This window comes from Zophobas morio, unplaced genomic scaffold (genome assembly GCF_036711695.1).
Source record: "Zophobas morio isolate AGI-343-1 ecotype UQ-CSIRO unplaced genomic scaffold, CSIRO_AGI_Zmor_V1 ptg000012l, whole genome shotgun sequence".
Taxonomy (NCBI): Eukaryota; Metazoa; Arthropoda; class Insecta; order Coleoptera; family Tenebrionidae; genus Zophobas; species Zophobas morio.
This window is the reverse complement of record NW_026972117.1, coordinates 1,665,558-1,690,030: the sequence shown is the minus strand read 5'-3', so window position 1 is coordinate 1,690,030 and position 24,473 is coordinate 1,665,558. Positions and strand designations below refer to the sequence as shown.

The window sequence follows — 24,473 nt, the reverse complement described above, 5'->3', positions numbered from 1 at the left end:
TGTCCGTCTGTCCGTCTGCCGTCCCGGATTTTATTAGACAGATAATCTCCGAAAGTACTCGACCGATTGTTGTGAAATTTTGTACTTATATTAAGAATATCATGTAGATGGTAAAACGCTAACCAAAATTTCTCTAATCATCCCCACCACTAATGCGATGACGTCACTTCAAAATTGTACATAGTAAATGGGTTTTCAATTGTATAAAATAACATAGTCCTACACATGTAGTTTACAACTCTGAATCGACTTTTCACCCGAAACGTCCAGATTTTTGGAAAAAAAATCAAAATTATAAAACAACATTTTGAAATTTAATTTTTAATCTGCTAACCAGAATGCTTTGAAATGTTGCAGATGTTTTAAGGCTATAAAGAGCATCATAAATCTTTAGTCAAAAAATATTGGCTTATCCCCTCCAAAAACTTGATGACGTCAGCTCAAAAGTTTGTGGAATAAATCATATCTAAAATGTACAAAATATGATGAGTCTGTACTTGTGATTTATCATTCCATTCATATTTTTGGATTTGCATATGCAGGGTGACTCAAAAAAATTAATGAATGCGTGAGTTTATTTTATCGATTTAATCAGGAATTACAAAACCGAATGCTTTGAAATCTTGGGAATATTTTAAAGTTATTATAAGCATGGTAAACTTTTGTTCAAAATGTATTTGTTCATCCCTCCTAAAAAAATTGATGACGTCACCCTTAAATTTTGCTGAATAAATCCTATCTAAAATGCAAAAAATATGATGAGTTTGTACTTGTGATTTATCATTCCATTCATATTTTTTAGATTTTCTTAAGAGGTGGTTCAAAAAAAATTAATGAAGTCAATTTATTTTATTGATTAAATTAAAGGCAACACTTATTATTAATATTACACCCCAACCAACCCAATTTGGTAGACACAAAATTTGTTAAAGAAAAAACTCGGTTGAAACATAAGAGTAGCACGCTTATTTACATCGACTTTAACATTACAGACCTGCATTTGTTTTATGCGCTCACTTGGTTCCGCGAATGCGAAATAGACATGTTTATAATCAACCAATTGTGAATTTCACCGTCAAGAATTAAAATAAAACGCAATGTTTTATATAATAAGCGGAAGTCGAAGCAATAAAAGCGATGGTCGTTTTGTTTACAGTTTCTCTGTTTGGCTCTCACGTATGCTGTTACGCTTGTCATCTTAAATTAAGAATGTTTATACATAAACGATTTTCAGTTGCCCCTCATATTACTAGACAGCGGATTTCTGTCGGGCTACGTCACGATTATAGGGGGGGACGTGCTAGATTCCATAAATATAATTAACGATTTATTAATCAAACGGCTAAGTAAATGAGAACGGGAATTAACAGCAAAAAAAAATAATTACAACTAATTAAGTTAGGATCGCAAACAGAACAATTTAGTCATAAGCAAACCGACTTTAAACCTGCTTAGTCATTTTTGTCTTCCATTTATCCATAAATGTATAAATTATTCCACTCGTTACTCTTCTACATATCGAACTGCAATTATCTCGCAGCAAAGTATCGATTTGTATGCCGCTTCCCCGCAGTTAATCCACCATTACCTCGTTTCCATATTTTACTCTATACAATCATCGTTTCCCTTTCAGCGCAACCTTCGTTGCTTCTCGTTCGCCAAACAGTATTTCAAAATCCAGCGTTATGAAGAGGCCCGCCGCTACGTCTCCACCTACTTGAGCGCGCGCCCCAACTCCGCCGAGGCCCACTGCCTCCTCGCCAAATGCCTCGAGGGTCAAGGAAAAAAAGAAGCCGCCTTGCAAGCTTACACCACCAGCTTGCGGCTCGACCCCAAGCAAAACAGCCTCGTGCTTAAAGGTAACCCAATCGCCATCCACCCCTCAACTCTACAGCGTTATCTTCCAGTGTGCGAACTCCTCGCCTCCGACGACGTCGAAATGGACCAAAGCGGCGCCCGCTACTTCTGCGAAATGGCGCAGTCGTTCGACCCCCACAACCCCGCCATCTTCAACCTCAAGCAGCGCATCCTCACCATCAACAACGACGATCCCCGAGAAGTGACGAACTTGATTCTGAAGGAGCTGGAGACGCGTCCGACGGACGTGAGTTTGCGGGTGCGCTTGCTGAAGCACCTGATGCACCACCGCATGGTGAAGGAGGCCTACAAGCACGCGGCGGAGATCGAGTCCAAGGACTTGTCGATTTTTCATAACAACATGGCGTGGTACCAAGCGGTGGCCGAAGTGTTGGTGAAGTACCAGAGGACGGTGTCGTTGCCGAATTCGCTCGGGTGGGAGTTCTGGTTTCTGTCGGTCTCGATCCTGGATAAGTTGGTGAGCTTGTCGCTGGAGGAGAACACGGATAATATTAAACCCACGACGGAGTACGTGAATGCGTTGTTTAATTTCGACCAGACGCTGGCGAAGGCGGCGTTGAACGTGGCGGATTGCCCGGATAAGTATTTGGTGCAGGAATTCTTGAACCACTATAGTAGTGAGTTGTGTTTCCATCTGGCAACGTTGGTCTTCAAACAAGCGAAGAAGGAGTTCATGAATTATAAAGAAGCGGCGAATATTTCTCTCCCGTTGTTGTTCGCTTCGTACCACTCCCATCCTCCAGATCTCCAGAGTATGTGGTTTAACCACGCCCCGGAACATCGTCGGAATTTGGTCCGGCGGTGGCGGCGAGAAGCCGCCTTCCGCTGCTCCCAATCCGGGCACATCTTACAAGCCGCCGCCAAAGACCGAAAGTCGATCGTGATCGAGAAAGCCAACCAGTACTCGATGGGGATGTGGCGGGAGCAACTATTCAAGAAGCTCTTCATCACTCGAGACCAACAGCAGAAAATGAAAACCAGCTACTTCCTCGCCGACCAGAAGCTCCTCGACATCACCATCCGACTCCCCGACGCCTCCGAGCTCCTCAAGTACGACGAAGAAGCCCAACTCAACTATCCCGATTCGTTGCACCACCACATCTGGATCGGTCTCAACAATAAACTGTCCGACTTCAAGTGCACCGTCTTCGACGGACTGCAATACTCGATCAAGAACCTCAAGAACTGCGGAGCCGAAACCTTGAACGTGTTGGATCTTCAGGCGTTCATCTACTGCGCCACGTTGTGTTCGAAGTTCAACTTGGAGAGTTCGAGGCATATTTCGTCCTATCATAACGTGGATAAGCCGAACGTGCTACCGGCGGCTGTCACTCCCGAGCTGGGTACCGCTTATCAGAAGAAGTTCTTCGCGGCGGCTTACAAGACGTACAAGAACGAGTACGACCCTGCTGTTGACCAGCAACGGCTGACTTTGATCGACGGGATTAGGGTGGTGAGGTGCGTGGATAACGGTTTGGACGTGAAACTCCTGGTGGTGTTGGCGCAGACGTTCGCGGATCGCGCCAAAGGCGCGACTAAGCAGTCGGAGATCGAGTTCAACGAGGCCCGAGCGGAGCTCTACTGGAAAGCCGCACTACCGATTCTCGAGAAGATGAAAAACAACCAAGCTGTGTCGTACCCGCCGAATAAGTTCTTTGACCATAGGTCTAAAGAGATGGCGCTGACGGAAGTGTGTGGTTACATCGAGACGGGGAAACTCTTCAGCGGCACCCAACTCATGAAGAAGAAGGACTATGAAAAAGCGTTGCGAGTATTCGAGGCTTTAAGAGACCCCTACGCCAGTTTCTACCAAGCGCAGATTTATAAGCAGCTCGCGGACCAGCAGACCAGTCAGAGTAAAGAAAACGTGACGAGCGAGATGCGCAGTCAATACATTATACTGTTGTCACGAGCTCGGGACTGTCTTTACTTGACTCTGGATAGACTGAGAGAGCCTTCGGTCGATCAGAAGCACCCACTGAACGAGCAATTGGGTACCGAAATCGAGAAAATCGAGAGGTTGTTGTCGAGGATCGACCCCGACTGCACCAACCGGAACGAGTGTGATGGCATGTCCGACGAAAACGTGTCTTCTGCGGATAGCGCCGGCGAGCACTACGTCACTGGGTACTCGGCCCACAACTCGAGCTACTTCAACGGGGTTTTCTCCGGAAGGAACGACCACAATCACTCGACTCCTTACAGGTCGGATCTTTTCAAACGTGAAGCCAAACCCAGTCCTGAAAGGTTAGATGCTCAGCTGAGACAACTGACAGCGTCTAAGGACGCCGCGATTAACCATATCCTAGAGAACAACAAAATCATGGTGGAGTCGCACCGGACCCTGGTCGAAGAACTGCGAAGCTTCAAAGAGGTCGTGAATAACCTCACGTCGACCGTGGACGAACTCAAGAACATGAAGCACGGCTACGAAGACCTGAAAGACATCAAGAAGACCGTGAGCGAACTCAAAGCGAGCATCGATGACTTGGACGGTTTCAAGAACGTGTCGGATATGGTGTTCGAAATGAAGAAGGAGATCGCGGAGTTGAAGAAGGACGTGAACAAGACGAGTCAGTTGAGCGAGGAGGACATCTACGGGTTGGCGAACGAGTACGGGGCCGAGTACAACCTCAATTCGAACTTGGCAGCTTACAATTCTAATTTGTACCAGAACTACCAGAGGATGCCGGGCGCGACTTCGTTGTACGGTCCGCCGCCTTTGTACCCGGGGATGTACCCGATGGCTTACGGGTACGGGTTAGGGTTACCCCAAACGAGTGGTCTCCAATTCGGGACCGAACAACCTATTCCGGGTATCTCGGGCCAAGATTTCCGGGCTATTTCCGCCGCGTTGTCGCAAGTGCAACCTAGTGTGACGTACGCGCAAACCACCCAGCCCCAAACCAACTTAGGCTTGTTGGCGGCTCAGGGTTTAACCCAAACTCCGAAAGTAGGGTCCGGGCAAATGGTCTACCCGACTATAGGTGGCGTCGCGGTTACCACCACCCCCACCACTAAAGCACCACCAGTCAACGTGGTCATCACAGCTTCAGACCCACTCCCCTCCACCAAAACCACCACCTCCCAACCAATCCTCTCCGTCACGATTCCCCCACAACACCTCAAAGGCAACATTCCGAAGGCCCAACCACACAATTACCAGATCCCGTTACCCGTGAGCGCGGTCGCCAACACGTCGCCGTCGGTCTTGAGCAAACCCCCGCCCACCGTGTCCACCCAGAGCATCCTTTCCAACGTGGCACCGCCCGTGTATTCCGCCGTCTCGGATAAAACCCCCTTGAACGTGAGTCTGGGGCTGCAGATCGAGAAGACCCTCGAACAGACCTTCAACTCCAGCAAGAACGAGACTTTGAACAAGAGCAGCGTTTCCACCAGCTCGGTGGAAGAGCACGATCCTTGTCCCGATTTCAAACCCATCATTCCGCTGCCCGACGAAGTCCCGGTGACCACCGGCGAAGAGAGCGAGAAGGTCCTCTTCTGCGAACGCGCCAAGCTGTTCCGATACGTCGCGGAAGTCAAGGAGTGGAAGGAGCGAGGGATCGGCACTCTGAAGATCTTGAAGAACCCGGAGACGAAGAAAGTGAGGATTTTGATGCGGAGGGACCAGGTGTTGAAGATTTGCGCGAATCATTTCTTGACGAAGGAGATGGTTTTGACGCCGATGGCCAAGAGCGATAGGGCGTACATTTGGGCCGCGCACGACTACGCCGACGAAGAGGTGGTGCTGGAGAAGTTGTGCGTGAGGTTTAAGACGGCGGATGAGGCGAAGAAGTTCGTCGAGGCGTTCGAGAGCGCCAAGAGAGACTTGGGGGAAGAGAAAGTCGGGGTTAGTGCGACCAGCACGGGTAGTACTTTGGGAGGGTTCGTGTTTTCGACGACGCCGACGTTCAAGCCGAAGCAGGAAGCGGTGATGGTGAGCGTCAGCGTACCGGAACCACAGAAAGAGAGTCCGTTCGCTGGGTTTTCGTTCGGCGGTACCAAGTCTGGTGGTTTTCCGACTTTCCAGACGAACTTCACCCCGGTGAAGCCCACCGAGACCGTTAGTAGTACCACGAAGCCGCGCAAAGCTTCCGACGACGAATCCGACGACTTCGTCCCCACGGCGGAGTTCAAGCCCGTAGTACCCCTCCCCGAACTAGTCGAGGTGAAAACCGGAGAAGAAAACGCGGAAGTACTTTTCGAACACAAAGCCAAACTGTTACGTTTGGACACCAGTGGTGAAACGAAAGAGTGGAAGGAGAAGGGCGTGGGAATATTCAAAGTACTCAGAGACAACATCGTGCGCTTGGTTATGCGTCGCGACCAAGTCCTCAAAGTCTGCTGCAACCACCAGCTCCTCAAGAACATGGATTTCAAACTCATGAGTAACAACGCTAACGCGGTGACCTGGTGCGCCAAAGACTTCTCCGAAGGAGTCGTCAAACCCGAAACTCTGTGTGTTCGTTTCAAAACCGACGACCTCGCCGCCGCATTCCTCAAAGCCGTCAACACCGCGAAGGAAACCCTCGACGACAACCACTTCGTCGTGGCCAAACAAACCGAGAAGCACGCGAAGACCGAGTCCCCGGCGAAGCTCCAAGGTTTCGGGGATAAATTCAAACCGGTCAAGGGTAGCTGGTCTTGCAAGAATTGTTACGTCATGAACGAAGGCAAAGCCAACTATTGTATCGCTTGCGAAACCCCGAAGAACGACTCGCTTCCGAAGAAGAGCGAAGATGCTTCAGGAGCCGCTTTCTCGTTCGGTGTGGCTAACATGACCGCCGTTACGAACTCCTGGGGGAGCGCTTTCAAACCGAAAGAGGGGTCATGGGAGTGTAAAACGTGCTACATCTTCAACGACGCGGAGAGGACGCATTGCGCGTCGTGTGAGAGCCCCAAGGACGACACCGTCCCCAAGAAGGAGACCCCGAAAGGCGTGAACCTAGACACGGGTGGGTTGAAGTTCAACTTCGGTATCCAACCGGTTAAAGTCGAGTCTGCTGAGCCGCCGAAACCGAAGGTTTCGGGTTGGGGCGACTTGTTCAAGCCGAAAGCGGGATCGTGGGAGTGCAAGCACTGCATGGTCCAGAACACCGGCGACGTGGTGCATTGCCTGGCTTGCGATAACCCCAAGGATGAAAGCGTGCCGAAGAAAGAACCGAAGGGTTTGGGGTCGGATGCCCAGAAGTATACTTTCGGTTTTCCGCCGGCGACGACTCAAGCGGCGAGCGCCAAGGCCACCTTCACGTTTGGCCAGAGCACGATTTCCACCACGAAACCGGACACTCCGTTTGTTTTCAAGCCCCAGGTGACGATAGCGCCCGAGAAGAAAGATCCCGGGGCGGAGAAATTCGTATTCGGGTCTCCACAAAAGCACGACTTCGAGTTCACACCCAGATCTCCACGGAGAATCAGTAGCGGCACCAAAGACGAAGAGTCGGACGCCAGTTACGTGGAAGAGGAAGTCGACAACATTTACTTCAAACCGGTGATTCCTCTACCCGACAAGGTGGAAGTGAAGACTGGGGAGGAGGAAGAAGACGCTTTGTACTGTCACCGGGCGAAGTTGTACCGGTTCGTGGACAAGGAGTGGAAGGAGAGGGGTATCGGGGACATCAAGGTTCTCAGACGCAAGGACACCGGGAAGTTGAGGTGAGTGTCTTCGGAGAGGTTAAATTTGGGTTGATGCGTGGCTTTTAGGGTTTTGATGCGAAGGGAGCAAGTGTTCAAGATTTGTCTCAACCATATTTTGACCACCGAGATCAAGTATTTGCCTAAAGATGATAAGTCTTGGTTGTTCTGCGCCGCCGACTTCTCCGAAGGCGAGTTGGTCAACGAGCAGTTCTGCGTTAGGTTTAAGAACGCGGAAGTCGCTCAGGAATTCATGAAGGCTGTGAACGATGCGCTGAATGAGGCATCGAGTGATACAGGTAAGAGTCCAAAGGGCTTTAGCAATAACGTACATTCCGCTGTGGTAATCTCTTTTGCTGCTGTGACCGTTTTTTTGATGGCTTACTACGTCTACGGCAGACGGTCGAACTGATTAATGTATTTTAACAAGGTACTGAGTGCCTATCGATTGTGATTCGAAGCGTGATCGTAACTTTGTTTGTTGCCAATGTGTTACCGTTTTTGGTGCTTATATTCCTAACACTGTTTTAGTAGTAGTGTCTAACTTACCTTGCGATGTGATACACTAATTCGGGCGAGAGAAGGCGAAGTAGGGACGCTTTTTCGTCCGTGCTTCGCCTTGTATCGTCCAACGTTTCCTATGTTAACGATGTTGGTATTGTTGGTTTTATTTGGTCTTTAGCAATAAACACAGTTTACAAAGAGAACGAGTTTTTATTTCGCCAAATAATCCCAGGAATGCCTAACATTGCAAAGATATGTGCATGCACTAACTTAACTAGCAGTGGCGTAGAAGTCGAGTTTTTCCAATAACTAAAGTACCGTATTGTCATTGTTTAAGTATATTATAGTTGGACAACCTATACGGACAATCACTTTCCCATGTAGAAAAGAATGAATATATATTTTACATCTCACTCGCTTCACTATGAAGTGGCGGTACCTTACGAAAGGGGGTAAAAATAGTCCGTAAGCACGTGATGTCGATAAGGTAGTAAACGGACGTATTAATCAGTACGTTGTACGGGGAGCAGTCACAAAATAAGCAAACGTACGTGTTGAAGACTTTACTGTAATATATGTATATGTAGTGCATACCTGTTTCAAGGTTAAGGTAACAAAAATTTAATATTATCGCGGTATACCTATTATCCATGAACTGCATGGCTAACAAATATGCGTCCCTTCGTCCACTTTAAAGGTATACGAAATTAAACGACCACTACTTTAATTAATAAGTAACAAGTCATCTAATTTGCCTCCAGAATAACATGGATTATCATCAAACTATGAACACCAAATTAATTCAATATGAACATCTTCTTACGTATTTTTTTTATTAACAGTAGTCAAATCATTAAATACATATTATTTTTGAAACTAAAATGCATTTTATCCTAAGATTGTATCACAAAATATTCATCACCATTTAAATATATACGATTTAGACATCAAGAAATAAATTTAAAATTGCAAAAATTGTACTAAAACAGCCTTAAATGTGTCTTGTATGTACGTGCTTATCAGTATGTAGGCATTTTAACGCACAGCAATAATCGTTCTTGATGAGTAATGACTGATGACTACTGTAACACAGTAAATCCTCGAAATCGAAAATTTAAAACACTGAAAAATTCAAATATGGGAAAATTGTAAAATCGAGAAATCGAAACATTAAAAAATCAAAAAAATAAAAATTGGAAAATCTAAAATTTAAAAATCGAGAAATTGAACAATCGGTTAATTCAAAAATCGAAACATCGAAAAATTGGAAAATCGAAAAATAAAAAAAAATTGGACAATCGAAAATTTAAAAATTCCGAAAATTGAAAAATTGAAATATAGAGAACTGAAAACTCAAAAAATCGAAAAAAATTAATAATTTCAAAAATTGAAAAGTTAAAATTGAGAAATCGAAAAACTGAAAAATCACAAAATTGAACGAAATATCAAAAAATTAGGAAATTAAAAAATTGAGAAACAAAAAAGTCAAAAAATCAGTCTAAAAATCGCAAACTTAAAAAATCGAAAAATTGAAAAATCAAAAACCTGAATAATCGAAAAATTGAAGAACTGAAGAACTGAAAAATCGAAACATTACGAAGTGGAGAAATGGGAATATAAAAAAAATAGATTAATTGAGAAATCCAAAAACTAAACATTCAGAAACGTCAAAATTTGAAAAATAAAAAAATATTGAAGAACTAAAAAATCGAAAAATCTAAAATTTAAAACACTGAAAAGTTAAAATATCCTAAAACTGAAAAATGGAGAAATCCAAACATCACAAAATCAAAAATAAAAATAAAAATCTAAAATTTAATAATCGAAAAACTGAAAAATCAACGAATCGAGAAGTCGAGAATTTAAAAAATTGGACAATTGAAAAATCGGATAAATCAAAAACCGAAACATTGTAAAATTCAAAAATTGAGACATCGAGAAATCGAAAAATCAAAAGACAAAAAAAAATCGAGGAGTCGAAAAATCGAGAAGTCGAAAAATCAAAAAATTGAGAAACCGAAGTAGGCCAAAATCGAAAAATCGAAAACTTAAATATGGAAAAAATTGATAAAGCGAGATTGAATAATCAAAACATCGAAACATCCGAATCTCAATGAATTGAGATCTCAAAAAATCTAAACATTCGTAAATTTAAAAAATTAAAATATAGAACTGGAAACTCGAGAAACTGAAAAATCTAGAAATTTAAAAATTAAAATATGAAAAAGTTGAAAAATTGAGAAATTAAAATAAAAAACAAAAAACTGAAAATCCAAAAATAAAAAATAGAAAAATCTAGAAGTCGAAAAATGAAAGAATCGAAGTATTGAAAAATATCAAAACTGAAAGAAATATCCAAAAATTGAGAAATCGACAAACCAATAAAGCGAAGTCGAAAAATCAAAAATAGATTAATTGAGAAATCAGAAAACTGAAAATTTAACGCAAAAATTTGAAAAATTCAAAAATTTAAATACTGAAGAACTGAAAAGTCAAAAAATCGAGAAATCGAAAAAACTAAAATTTAAAACAATGAATAATTAAAATATCGCAAAATTGAAGAATCGAGAGATCCAATTCAATTTGAAAAATTGAAAAATCGAGGCATTGAAAAATTGGAAAATCCAGAAATTGAAAAGCTCAAAAGAAAAAAATTGAAAAACCGAGAAATCCAAAAATCGAAACATCGAAAAATTCAAAAACTGAGACTTCGAGAAATCGAAAAATCGGAGGATCGAGAAATTGAGGAGTCGGAAGCCGAAAAGGAAAGTTAAAAATTGAAAAATTGAGAAATCGAACAATCAAAACAACGAAACATCTGAATTCGATAAATTGAGAAATTAAAAAATTGAATAATCGAAAAATTTTAAAAAAGAAAAACTGGAAAGTCAAAAATTAAAATTCAAAAAATCGAAAAATGAAAAATTGAAATATAGAAGAACTGAAAACTCGAGATATCGAAAAACCTAGAATTTTAAAAAATGAAATATTAAAACATCGAAAAGTTTAAAAATTGAGAAATCGAAGCATTAAACAGTCCCAGAATTGAAAAATCTAAAGTTTACAATAAATGAAAATCCAAAAAGGAAAAAAGCGAGAAATCAAAAAAAAATCCATCAATTCAAAAATCGAAAAGTCGAAAAATTGAAATATTGAAAAATTTCATAACTGAAAGAAATATTCAAAAAATTGAGAAATTAAAAAGTTGGAAAATTGAGAAATCGAAAATCTAAAAAAGTAAAATTGAAAAATCGAAAAATTGAGGAATTGAAGATGTGAAAAATCGAAACTTTAGGAAATCCAGAAATGGACAAATAAAAAAATACTTTAGAAATCGGCAAACTGAAAATTTGAAAAAACCGTAAAATTGAAGAGGACAAAAATTGAGAAATCGTATCATTGAAACATCGTAAGATTGAGAAATCGAAAAATAAAAAAAATCGAGAAATAGAAAATTTAAGGAATGGAGGAATCGGAAAAGCCCAAAATTGAAATATTGAAAAATTGAGACATTTAAAGTTGAAAAATCGAGAAATCGACAAGCCGAAAAATCCCAGTAGCGTATTTAGGTATAAATCACAAGATCAGGACTATTCTACTTTTTAAAATTTAAATACATAACATTATAAATTGGAAAATGTTGATTTTTTTTTTCAAAAAATCTTGACGTCAAAGGTGAAAACTCGACACGGATGCATAAACCGTAAACGGGCCCAAACTACAATTTTACTATTGTAAAATTTGGAGATTGCGTCATTTCATTGTTCGTGACAAATTTTGGAGAGTGTAATTTGATAATACAATTTGAAATGTAAATTTTGTCATTCGGGAACATTATGTATTAAATCGTTAAGATGTTCAAGAACTTTGTTCACTTATTCGTTGTAAAGTCCAATGGTCGAAATGGGTTAGTTCTTCGTAGTGGATGTATTGTATCACATCAACTCTAACGAATATCGGTTTATAGATAAATCGCTTAAAGCCGATATTGGCCTGAGTGAGCTTTGGTCTGTAGATCAAACAAGTTCTCAGGCGACGAAAAATTGCATGTGGAGGGAGACTTCGGATTACAAATCGTGCCAAGAAAGACATATTTGGGAGAGATGGATTTTCAGGTGCTTGACTAACGGTAATTTTAAATTGTTTGCTGTCGTTCGCGAAGTGAAGAACACAATTTCATTCAAATGATAATTATAAAATTATCATAATCACTATTGGTATTAACACAAAATGGCGCGCAAGTTATCAGTTGATTTCGTTAATAAATTCATAGAAACCTATAAGGGATTTTTTCATGCCTTAGAAAATTAAAAAGTAAAAAATACAATAACAAAAATTTTAAAATGCGGTTTACGAAAAATTAGTTGACCTGTGCAAAGAAGAAAATTTTGGAAACGCTGACAAATATGACATCATAAAAAAAATAACACTTGAAGAAGTGCTTTCGGCGTAATATTTTTGATGCTCGCGTGAACAAAATACTCTATGTCAGTGTGCAGTGCGCAAAGAGTTAACTGTGCAGATCTAGCCAAAAATCCGAAAACCAAATCGCTGTGTGTAGGGCCAGCATAACGGAAGTAATAAATCATCCCATCGGTTGAAGAACGTTGGGTCGGTGCACTGATGTCGGTGTTATGTCCCGAGAGGTGCCCAATACACCCAATAAAATGGAACAGACAAAATAAAGCTTCAAACATGATTATTTTTATACTAAAATTCTGAAGTTTATAAACTGCACATTTTATTTATTTATTTATTTATTTATTTATTTATTTAATCTTGTTTTCGAACTATAATAAACATTTCAAACAATGTCTGTAACTTATTTTAATGTAAATTATACTCATGTGGTTAACAAAATCAGATGTAATATTAGTGTGATTTTGACCTTATTCTAGATTTTATTACAGCAGAACGGCGTATCCTTTTTAAATTTTAGAAGTTACGGAAACTAGTTCAAGAAACAATTAGTTATCTCGGATTTTTGGAACAAAATCTACCAAAATGTCCGATAACAGCAATTGTTTTTCATAGAAACAAACAGTCTTCAAAGCAGCCTTTAACAACTCGATATTACAAACATGCCTCTTAAGTTGTTTATGCGTTTTTTTCTCTCTTGTAATTATTTGTAATGTTAACGCCGAAAGTTTATGTCATTCTGTTATTTACTTCGAACATATATTTTCATTTTGTGTTAATGTTTTTGTAACACCACGAATCTAAATTTTACTTAAAATCTTATTTTACTTTAATCTTGTAAAACTAAACAATTATACCAGTTTAAAAACCCTTGGAAAGTTTCTGTCAGTCTTCAGATATAGTCAAATAAAAATATGCGTCAAATTCAATTAAATTCAATTCTTTCTTATCACGTTACAACGCGTTGCTTCATATTTTTTATGTCAAGTATATTTTCATATTTTGTACATATATGTTTATACACATTACTGTTTACGGAACAATGTTAATTATGGATTTATGGATAACTCCTCGTATAAGAGTAGAGTAAAGGGTGTTTGCCTTTGCTAATGTTTGATGGCGCCATCTGATTTAGAGTAAAATAAACCTAATACGTTGGCTCACTGTAGTGAAAATGCGCGTTGACGAAAAATTTGTCCCACGCCCCCTGGATTCCTTGTCCTAAAGCTCACTATTTAGGCGAAGTAAAATTTGTATTAGGTTGTCCAACTATAATATACTTAAACAATGGTATTGTACAAGCAGACGCATTCGCCATGTTCTAAGCCCTTAAAAAAAAGTTCAATCTACCAAAAAAAGGTCCCTGTCATATTAAATATTCGTTAGTAGTACAATTTATTTAAATAATAATGTTTTTATTAAAATCAAAATAAAATCTGATTGATCTGCCAAGTCCTAAAATCGCTAAATGCACCAGAAGATGTATAAGTACCAACCTAGCACTTGAAAACTTTACAACGTGAAAGTTCCTAAGATGTAATTTGTATTGCTTGCGTCTGCTTGCATAATATAGCACTTCAACGCCACTGCTAATTTGGTAAAACTACGTCAGGTCATCAGTTCGCCACTCACGACCCCCTTCTAGGTAAAGAAAGCGACGAAAAGACCGACGACTCCGAAGTCGAGTTCGTTAGCGAGACCAAAGTGACCCCCGAAGAAGAAAAAGAGGCCCTCAGACTCGGTTTGCCGGCCAAGTTCCTGTCGTACCGACAGCTCCCGGACTGTCAATGCGACCAGTGCAAAAAAGACGACCTCTACCTCAAAGACTTTTTCAATCAACGCCGACTCTCCAAACCCTCGAGCACCGACTCCTTATCCTGTGTCAGTGATTCTTCCAGCACCAGTTCAATCTTCGCCACCCCCAGAGGCGACATTTTGAGTTTTAAAACCGCGTCCGACGCTTCCGTGACTTCGGGTACCACCTTGAAGAGCCTCCTCAGCAAACCGTCGCTCCTAAGTACCAAAACCACTGAAGGCATTTTCTCGTCGTCGCCCGTCTTCGCTGCGACAAACAGTCCGAAGGTGTTCACGACCCCGACGACGACCACCAGTACCATTTTTGGGTCGAAATCCACCGGGAGCTTCTTCCAGACGCCGGAAAATAAGAGCGAGAGCGGAGCGTTCGCGTTCGGTTCGGGGAGCATCTTCGGGTCGACCACTTCGGTCACCAAACCCAGTATTTTCGGTTCGACTACCACGACGGCGAGTATTTTCGCTGGGTCGAAATCCACGGGTTCGATTTTCGGTACTGCACCTTCGATTTTTGGTGGTACTGTTACTACTACGACTACGAGTTCGGTGTTTGCCACACCTACTACGACGGCGTCGTTGTTCAAGGCGCCAATTTTTGGTAACAACAACAAGGTGGAGACTCCAGTGACTACGACGGCTTCGATTTTCAAGACTGGTGGAAGTATCTTTGGGGGTAGTTCTAGTACGGGGAGTATATTTGGAGGTTCGCCGGTGGTGTTCGGGAAGACTCCTGAGGCTAGTAAGACGATATTCGGGGGCGGCGATTCGTTGGCGAAGGCGGCGGAGTCCCCGATTCGACCTACTTTCGGGGCGACGAAGAGTACCGAAGCTAAGACGACGAACTTACAAGAGGATGATGCGGCGGTTCTGGATTGTAGTACCGGGGTGACTTTTGCGGCGTTGGCTGCTAAAGTGACCGTGGACGCGCTGCCGTCGTTCGTCACGGATAATAACGGTGAGTGAGTTTGGTGTTGGGTTAGGGCTGGGTACTGAACTAGATCGTAGATTCCAGTACTACTGAAACTCCGTTCGCTTTTTTGGGTGCTGGAGCCCCTGTTTTTTCGTCTCGTGGTGGCAACGATAGCAAAAGGTGTGCAGAAGAGGGACAGGAAGGGGGCGACGAGGAGTACGACCCTCACTATGACCCCATCGTGCCGCTCCCGGAAGCTATAGTGGTGTCGACTGGAGAGGAGGATGAAGAGGTCATGTTCAACGAAAGGGCGAAGTTGTTTAGGTTCGACACGGATAGCAAAGAGTGGAAGGAGAGAGGAGTCGGGCAGATGAAGATTTTGCATCACCCGGTTAACAGTAAGTGGTGGTTTATTGTGGATTTTGGAGGGTTACAGGTGGTTTTAGACACTTACAGGTTCTTGTTGAGGCGCGAACAAGTGCACAAGGTGGTACTTAATCAGTTGATCATCCCGGACTTGGAACTCCAGCCGATGAGGACGTCCGACCAGGCTTGGGTCTGGGCTGGCTACAACTACACCGACGACGATTCAGCTCTGGAGAAGCTAGCCGTCAAGTTCAAAAATTGCGACCTGGCGCAGACCTTCCGCAAGACCGTGTTAGACGTGATCGAGAAGGTGAAGAAGGTGCAGTCGGAGAAGGCCGCCGGCGACCACAAGGAGGAGCAAGCCGAGGTCAAACTCATCCCGTCGTCGATCCAGAATTTCGGCGTGGAGGAAGTGAGCGGCGACGAACAGGCGAAGGAAGCGTATGAAGAGGACGACGACGACGAGGACGAAGACGAAGATGACGACGATGATCGGTAGGTTCTCCTTTGATCACTATCAGTTAGCATTGTGAGGTTATTCAGTTGTTAATATTTAGTGTGTACTTTTAGATGTGTATTAGTTTAGCATACATTTGTTTGATGAATAAAGCACTGAAAAATGATTCTGGTTTTGGAAGTTGGCGAAACTGTGTGATTGTGAGTGTTCAGATGAAGCCTGGAACGGTTCAAACGTGAGCGTGTTCGGTGTTGTATGAGACTGTTTTGCAGCACGGTGATGTTCATGAAGCGCTGTACTCTAAGCGAGGAGATGAATGGCGAGTGGAAGGTGCTGACTCTTGGGGACCTGCAGGTGTACTATGACCCGGATCTGTACGCTGCGCGGATTTGCATTACGAACGATAGCGGGGAGATGGTGAGCAACACCTTGATCGGGGTGAACACGGTGATGCAGGTGAGTGGGTCGTCGTCGAGGAGGAGGCGGCAAACGCTGATTCTTGTGTGGCAGATCGAGAAGAACAACTGCGTGTGGAAGGCGGTGGAGTGGAGCTCGACGGACATGCGCTACCGGACCTTGAAGGCCACCTTCAGCAGCACGGCGGCCGCCCAGGAGTTCCACTGCAACTACCTGGAGGGATTGAACTACGCGCAGGAGTTCGACGTGGTGGACGAGATCCCGGGGACGACTGAAGAAGAGACTGACTTAGATCACTGAAATGTCCTTTCGGCTTGACAAATTTCCGTTGTAGATAGCTGGATTCTATGATTTCCATTAGTACGTGGTTTTGTAAGCGATTTTCTATTTTTTAAACTTGTTCCTTCTAAGATAAATTTTAATTGTAATTTTATGATAGGGCGATTTAGATTTTACGCAAATAAAATGTTACTATGACGAGAGGGGTGCTTTATTTGAGGGTTACACCGTGTAGAAGTACTTGACTGTGTACCAGTAGTAGGAGAGGAACACCCAGAAGAAGGTGCCCCAGAGGTTCTCGAACAAGGCGATGAGGTGGGTGCCGTGGTCCTTGCCGCAGTAGACGACCCAGCGCATGGGCAGGTGGCCGTACGTCATCTCGTGACCGGAGTAAAGGAGGATGGCGTTCATCCCGGCGAAGAGGAAGGGTTTGCCGGTCCACCAGTGCTTGAGGTCGATTAAGACGTAGCATACGGAAAGAAGGAAGAAGGCGAAGCAGCAGGTCACAAGCACGAAAGATATGGACCTGGAGTAATAATAATTAAATTTGTGTGTTGGCGACCATGCTAATAAGTGAATTTGACGACTAGGTGCGCAAGCGCAAACATCATAAATGTCACTTTGACAATAAAATTTTAAAAAGGTTGCCAACCTGACAAAAAATTCTCAAACAATATTATAGTCGCTAATACCAGAGGTTTTTATTGATGGGGATGACGCCGTCTTCCTTGCTGAAGGCACACAAGCCGCCCCCAACCAACCCCGTCACGACGCTCCAGGTCAGCCACCGGATCAAACGATGAGTGTGTTCTTTGTAGACCAAGAGGATAATTCCGGCTTGGACCCCGATGAAGACGTGGACGACGGAGGTGAGACACCCTGGAAATCGAAATTCGTTGCAATGGATTAATTTTGATGGAAATAAAAATACCCAGAATTCCTTCTGGATCAAACGCCTGCGTCCCCAGAAAAATCTCTTTGCTGGTGGGGTTCTGGTACATGTGTTTGCCTAGGATGACCTTGTCGATGTACCCCGTGGCTCCTCCTGTACAATTAAAGTATTTTCCGTGGTCGTGCCACCCTCCGGGACCTAAATATCCCCTGAAACAGTTTTAAAGAGTGGAGTTTTCGTTTCAAACGAAAATAAATACGTACTGAGGACATCCTTCGTCAGTCAAGAGGAACAAAAGCATGCAGTGGATGAAAAAAATCACCCCAACTACCACCCAACCCTTCCAAAGAACTAGCAAGTCGGTGAAGAATTTACCAATTTTGTGCTGAAACCACTGAGTTAGTTTTGGCGTGATTATCGTGTAAGTTATACTTTGGATTCGATGAGGTCTCGTTTCATTAGAAAGAGACAAATCGTGGTGACTACTAGGTAACAAATTCCGAAGCGCTGCAGCACTCCGAATATTCGCATGCACTCGAGGGTGGATCCCGCCCCCAGGAAAATGCCAAGACAGAAGAGTTTAATCGAGCGCTTTAAAACATTGAAGAAAATGCTCGTGTTGGATAGTTTTTTTCTGAAGCTCGACATCAACGAAATGGGAACGCAAGCCCCCATTATCCACATGAACCACGGGAAAACTAAATCGGCAAAATGTAGACCGTTCCAGCTGGCGTGTTCTAAGACTGCGAATCCTCCGGCTCCATAATTCACGAATATCATAATCACAATACTAATCCTGCATAAAATTCATTATAACTACGATTCTAACGAGTGTTCGTTATAGTTTTACCCTCTGAATGTATCCAGTGACTTAACTCTCATTTTACCACCTGATTCTTTCTCCTTTTTTTCTTTTTTCGTGACGAACTTCCTCCACAGGAAACCCGACCCGAAAATAACGAGAAACAGGGCGCAATAAATCAGAAACACGGTGAGGACGGCTACAAAGGGTGGTTAGAAGGTGTTCCAACAAGGGTGGTTACTTACGGAACGCTGTGCTAACCGCATTCTTGACTACGTCCACCGCACACCCCGATTTGGTCACGTTCACGTTGTAGATGCCAAATTCGCCGAAATCTTCACCAAACTCGCAAGTATAGTCAGCTGAGGCTTCTAAAGGTTCGGCATTTTGGGTGCTTATTCGGTATACGTTGTTGGGGGTCTGTTTAAGGATTACTCTGAGACCGTCGATGAGGATGGAATCGTCTGGCGATAGCTGTTCAAGTTTGACAAAGGGACACTTGACACAGTCTACGTGTTTTCTGTACAGCCTGTAGGTGTACGAAGGGTCGGGGATGTTAATGGAGAGGTAGGCTTCGTCCATTTTGAGCACGGACATGTCGAAACCGTTAAAGTCGTTCTCGCCATAGTCTTCGGTCCAGGATAAGTCCGTCATTGTTGCGGGTATCTGTGGGGATTTGTTATTGTTATATTACACAAGCTCTGAAATTAGCTTTAGATTGTGTCGTTATTTCGGGAATCGTCTATTTCTGTTTTAATTAATCGTGACATTTGTGCGTATAAACTGGTGGATTTTTATGAATAAAAAAATTATTTATTTTTATCGTTGTTTATGATGACTAACTCGCATTTTTCCATGACCTTGACCTTGCAGGTAATGATAGGTATAAACTGGGTAATCTACTGGTTGTGTCACGCTGGTAGGACCGCCGAGGCATGAACGGCGCTTAGTGGCAATTACAGATAAAATATCGACGTATTTGAAAAACTTCAATTACCACACGCGCGATAAAAGCGATAATATTATCATTACCGATGTAATATGTAAATACCCGCAATTAATGTTAACTGCCCGTGAACACCGTAAATATATATAGAATTTTTATTACGGCACTCCAGATATCCTCTCCCATCCTCTATCAATCTAAATATTTTCACCTACCGTACACGCGATCCACACGCTCGCCGTCCCCAGGCCCATCTGTTTTCGGCATAATAAACTTTTTCGTTTTTACTATTTTTCCTGTATTTATATTCAGCGGAGTTCGTTTTTAGTGTCTGTATCTGACGTGGAATTTGCGCGCGTTACGTGACGATGCGGATCGGCGGCTGAAAGGGGCTTCGGGGGCAGAGTCGCTGATTCCCCGAGAGGCTCCAAAAGCAACAGCTGGTCATACAGATGCTGTGTGAATTATCTTTATTGTGTTCTTCGTTGCGTAAAGCGGCCGTTATCGGTGACATCATCAACTTAATCTTTGAAGATTTTCGATTTTTTTTGCGTGGTTATTTTGGAGCTGTGGCGTGATGGAGCGATAGAGATATTGGATGTTTATTGTTATTAGTTAATTACAACGTGGTGATTATCCGAATTTGTATAGATCTGAGTGATTTATACCTACATTTTTTATAACTGGAGTTGTGCAATGCGACAACTTTATGTGAGGGTTTCAGGGATTTCTTGTGGAACGTCATGATATGAAATTGGTTCATCATTTAACTTCTTTATTGCTAGAGCACTAATGAGTGTCTATTTTTATGCCAGTTTGGGAATGTACAGTTCGTGGACTACAAAAATGCGCTTTTTCTATTTCCGAGTAATAATTTTGGAAACTCTGACTTTGAGTTTTAAGTGTAGTTTGGCACTGTCGTGAATAGCAAAGTGCCAACAAGAAAATTGGTGTTGTTTCAGTATTTTTGTCACAATCGACATAAAAATCGAAAAAAGTAATTAAATTCACGTTTGTTATCTGCGTCAGGTCAAGTCAGGTCAGGTCAGGCCAGCTGATTAATGAAAGCTACACAGAAAATTATCTAATTAATGTTTAAATTCGAGTTAAAATTTACAATCAGTTACGTTTTTCTGTCTAAAAATGTGCCAAATTGTTTAAGTATGCGATCAATAGATGATACGATGTAGATATTTATCTAAGATTCTAGGTAAGATCTTGTCAAAGTGTTTAGAAATCTTCATCTTTAATGAGGAACAGATTTTGTCTTGTCATCGACATCTTTTTAGTAGCATTTTCTAATTAAAATATTTAATAAAATAAATGTAAGGAACGCTATAATACAAAAAATGACTTTTTTGTTTGCAAAAATGTAAAAAAATAGAATTTTTAACGAGGGTTTGAACGGTTTTGAAACTTTTGAATATTATTTTTAAAGCTACGTCATTTACTACGTCTAAATGACAAAAACAAGGCGATTAAAACATAAAACTACCACTTAATGGTAGTTTTTAAAATTTTTTTGTGTGTAATTTGCCTACAAAAATAGGACAATTTGATTATAATAACACACAGGGTCATCAAAATTGACCGAGTTGGTACTACCTGTTTTAGCTGTTAAGTTTGTCAACCTTATGACAGATTTGTTCACAGAACACTCGATTTGTTACTTTATGTCGCAATTAATCCAGTGGCGCAACAAGAGAACTGCTCAAACAATTTATACCGACCCTTAAACTTTTTTCCAAACAGAAATCTAAAAAACCACGCCACTGCTTTTTGACGTTTGAAATCTGAAATTTCAAATCTAGCATCTAATATTTTTCGACAACTTAATAAACCAAATTGTTCTAGTTCAGGTTTACCAACTATTTCAATTAATTTTGGTGACCTGTTACGTTACTCCGAAATAAAAAATTCATAGATAGCGCAGTTTCTTCGAAAATACTAAAGTCACTAGATAGATTAAGTACCGCAATCCATTAGGCCCATGAGTTAGAGAGAGATATGTCAATTTTGCCCCAAAATGGTGGCGCTTTTTAGTGTCTTTTGTACATTACTAAAAGTTTACTGGTAGAAGTGGTTCAAGGACGCATTCTCTGCTACGTCACATAAATTGAGTTCTGTGGTGTGTAGCACGTGTATAATAATAAATAATAATTAGTTTATTGTTAGTTGCATTACGTATCTCCCAGCCCTTTTTATATACTTGGTCTCCCAAAACCTGGTAACTTTGGAAATTTCCAATTTTTGTTTGTTTAAAAAATAATTACCTTCTCAGCATTTACCTCCCATAATATAATATGTTGATGTCTGTTATTTTCACTATATGCCAAAGTATATAGCCCTCTTGGCTAAATATTTTTGCATTCCTTGAAAAATTCAGATTTCAGATAAATAACATTTAAATTTACCGCTTTTTTGCCCCAAAATGGAGGAGCATTGCGGTACTTAATCTATCTAGTGACTTTAGAAAATACAATTGGCAACGTTCCTAGTGTCAGTTTTACTGATTTATTCCAGTGTGAAATAACTTAAGGTTGTTTCATTTTCAATGATAGTTTTTTCCCGTTTTTAAACTTCAGATTGACAATCCATGACACGCAAAATCCCAATTTAGGGACTTTGGTTGCAAGAAGCTTTCAAATTTTGTAATACCAGTCTTAGAATAAGTCAAATATACATTTAGGGTTTTTTATCAAACTTCAACAGGTGGCGAATTTTCGATTTTGGAGTACATTTTACTTTTATAAAGTACCTAATGTTTATATGGTACTCCGAAATATTGCACCTTCACTCAAATTTTGTCGTTTATAAATAAATAAAATATCAAAAAAAAAAGAAATGACTGAGTCTGCTGGTAATACTGGATGTCACGATTGACATATCCGTCACAGATTTATTTCCGTTTCACCAACATAAACGCAAGAAAAGTTCACATTTTTATTTTTAAAGCACATACCTGCTCTGTCATTTCTGATCACGCGGTATAAGTAAAATATGTAGGACTTTCCAGTGTCCCGTTTATTATTTCCACCGATGATTCTATATGTTATGCGATGGAAAAAAAATGGAAATTAGAGTTGGCTGCGAGTTTACACTACAGTTGGCAGCTCTGCTTTATGGACTGATGTGACTCGCAATGTCAAAAGTACAACCACCTCTAGTTCTTTTGTTTTTTTTTTACGAATTAATTAGTGCAACAACATACAAACAAATTACTTGTAATAAAGGACCTGATTTAAAAAGGTGTTTTTCTATTTTATCCCTTTCCTCATTTTCATTTTTTTTTTTTTTGTTATTTATAATTAATATTTCATAAAAAATATTCCAGCATTGTCGAGTATTTGCATGTTGAAATATTTTTTCTCTATCTGTTAAAATATCCAAATTTTGTGCTGAGTGACTATGTTGGCGATCCTGGATTTTTAGTTAAAATTGGTATTATGATGTTTTCTATAATTTCCTGCTCTCAGGTGTCAATATTGACATTTTAAATCACAAAATGTATACAAAACATAACCTAAATTTATCGCATGTCACGACTGACATATCTGTCACGCAGTTACTTCCGTTCTGCCAACATAAATGCTAAAAAAGTTCACATTTTTGTTTAAAAAGTACTACCAACAGACTCAGTCATTTCTGATCACTAGGTATTGATGACTAAAGCAAATTTTTCTCTTAACAATTGGCGGTAATGAATATAATACAGATACAGACTGATCAACAAGTGCTGTTTTAGATGGTATCAATGAATTTTGCTTGAAATTGCTTCCTGTGTTTAAAATTAACATGGCTGATAGTGACGTCTCAATTTATTATTATTATTATTAAAATGTCATTACCAAACGTGACCAAACTTTCTCCATGCTGGGTACTGACTTGGTGCCTAAATTTCAAATTGGTAAGCAAGTATGCGATCATAAAATTTTGAAAATATTGCCAACGTGACAAAAAATTACAAATATTAACAGTCACTCGGTGGCTTAATTGAGTTTGTGTAATTTATATTTTCAAGATTGGTAGTCACTACAAATGTTACTGCCAAATAATAAAGAAAATAAGGCCAAAACAACGAAAATTATTTTCGTACGCAGAACAAGATTTAAATTCAAATATTACGATTTGAGATTTGTCATACAAACCGCGACAAAATTCCCCCAGATTAAAAAAAATCCAATTTTTATTTAAAAATGGAAAAAAGTAGGGACGTAGAAACTTCTTTCTTAATATACTATTAGTTGTGGTTTTGTGTTTTGTACAGATATTAATTTTAAAATAAAATAAAATAATATTTGTTGAAATTGATGGAAAGTGGTTCCGTAGCTGTGATACTAAAAGAGAAGTCAGCCTGGAATTGTCATCTGAAGAACACAACGAAATTTTAGTTTAAAAAATTGTTAAGCATAAGAAAAAAAATTGTTTTGGTTCTAGTTGTAAATAGTTGGTGACGTCACAGAAACAAAAATAGGTAGTAAAAGTATTGGAAAATGAGACTCCTAACGGATCTGCATGAAATAAATATTACTATTAATGTTATTTCTGACAATTGACGAAAATTTATTGTACGTGGAGATACTTGTACGTTAATTTTTTAATTGAACACGAACTTGTATCAGCAGCTGTTTTAAGTGCCACAACTAACCCACTTTTAAAACTAGCGAATTTTCTAGTCGGAATGTCACCACTTCATCATCACAATTTTCAAAAGCGACCTCATTACTTAAAAAAAAAACCCTCCTACAATTAAAAAAAATTCCACAACCACACTCTAGACCTACTTACTTGACCTGCTACATCCACCGAGGAAAAAACCCACCCGCACTAATAAAAACAATAAAAATATTTCGCGCTTTTGTTATTTTATATCACGGTATCGTTATCCATCAAGAGCCGATAAGATTACCAAGATAGTAGATCTGAGCGAAGAGTTTCGCCGACTGGAGATTCCATATTGCTCAGAACTGCGTCCTACAATCCCCCCTCGAGCGACTTAAGTCAATCCAAACAGTGCACTTATTTCGGCACACGGTTATCACGGCGTGCCATTATGATAACGGCCATCAAAACACGCGTTATCAATCAATCACAAGAAGTATTACAATAAGGATTAGCCAAATCCTTTAATTGAGAGTGGAGAGGGCCAACGATTTG

General features: G+C 40.9%; 2 protein-coding genes across 5 annotated transcripts in view; one reads left to right on the top strand and one right to left on the bottom strand.

Annotated features, from left to right (window-relative positions):
• LOC135127547 (E3 SUMO-protein ligase RanBP2-like) overlaps window positions 1-16,877 on the top strand; it is a 22,601-nt gene extending 5,724 nt beyond the window's left edge. Inside the window, exons 2-9 of one of the 2 annotated variants that reach the window (XM_064053998.1) lie at window positions 1,634-1,859; window positions 1,908-7,533; window positions 7,582-7,811; window positions 14,081-15,202; window positions 15,253-15,555; window positions 15,604-16,018; window positions 16,253-16,436; window positions 16,491-16,877. In XM_064053998.1, the coding sequence (XP_063910068.1) occupies window positions 1,634-1,859; window positions 1,908-7,533; window positions 7,582-7,811; window positions 14,081-15,202; window positions 15,253-15,555; window positions 15,604-16,018; window positions 16,253-16,436; window positions 16,491-16,697 (8,313 nt within the window). In that variant the 3' untranslated portion in view covers window positions 16,698-16,877. Of the gene's footprint in view, window positions 1-1,633; window positions 1,860-1,907; window positions 7,534-7,581; window positions 7,812-14,047; window positions 15,203-15,252; window positions 15,556-15,603; window positions 16,019-16,252; window positions 16,437-16,490 lie in introns of both variants that reach the window. The other variant, XM_064053996.1, reaches the window with a different exon arrangement.
• On the bottom strand, window positions 16,872-24,473 carry LOC135127552 (heparan-alpha-glucosaminide N-acetyltransferase). Of its 3 annotated transcripts, none has more exons than XM_064054018.1 (8): window positions 24,226-24,473; window positions 18,616-19,036; window positions 18,419-18,569; window positions 18,001-18,364; window positions 17,832-17,953; window positions 17,608-17,777; window positions 17,369-17,555; window positions 16,872-17,202 (listed from the first exon to the last, which is right to left on the bottom strand). In XM_064054018.1, exons 2-8 carry the CDS (start codon window positions 19,022-19,024, stop codon window positions 16,899-16,901), a joined length of 1,707 nt encoding a protein of 568 aa, XP_063910088.1. In that variant the 5' UTR covers window positions 19,025-19,036; window positions 24,226-24,473; the 3' UTR covers window positions 16,872-16,898. The 3 variants fall into 3 exon arrangements, with proteins under 3 accessions (XP_063910088.1, XP_063910085.1, XP_063910087.1); XM_064054015.1 differs by lacking the exon at window positions 24,226-24,473 and adding an exon at window positions 24,105-24,216; XM_064054017.1 differs by lacking the exon at window positions 24,226-24,473 and adding an exon at window positions 24,101-24,200.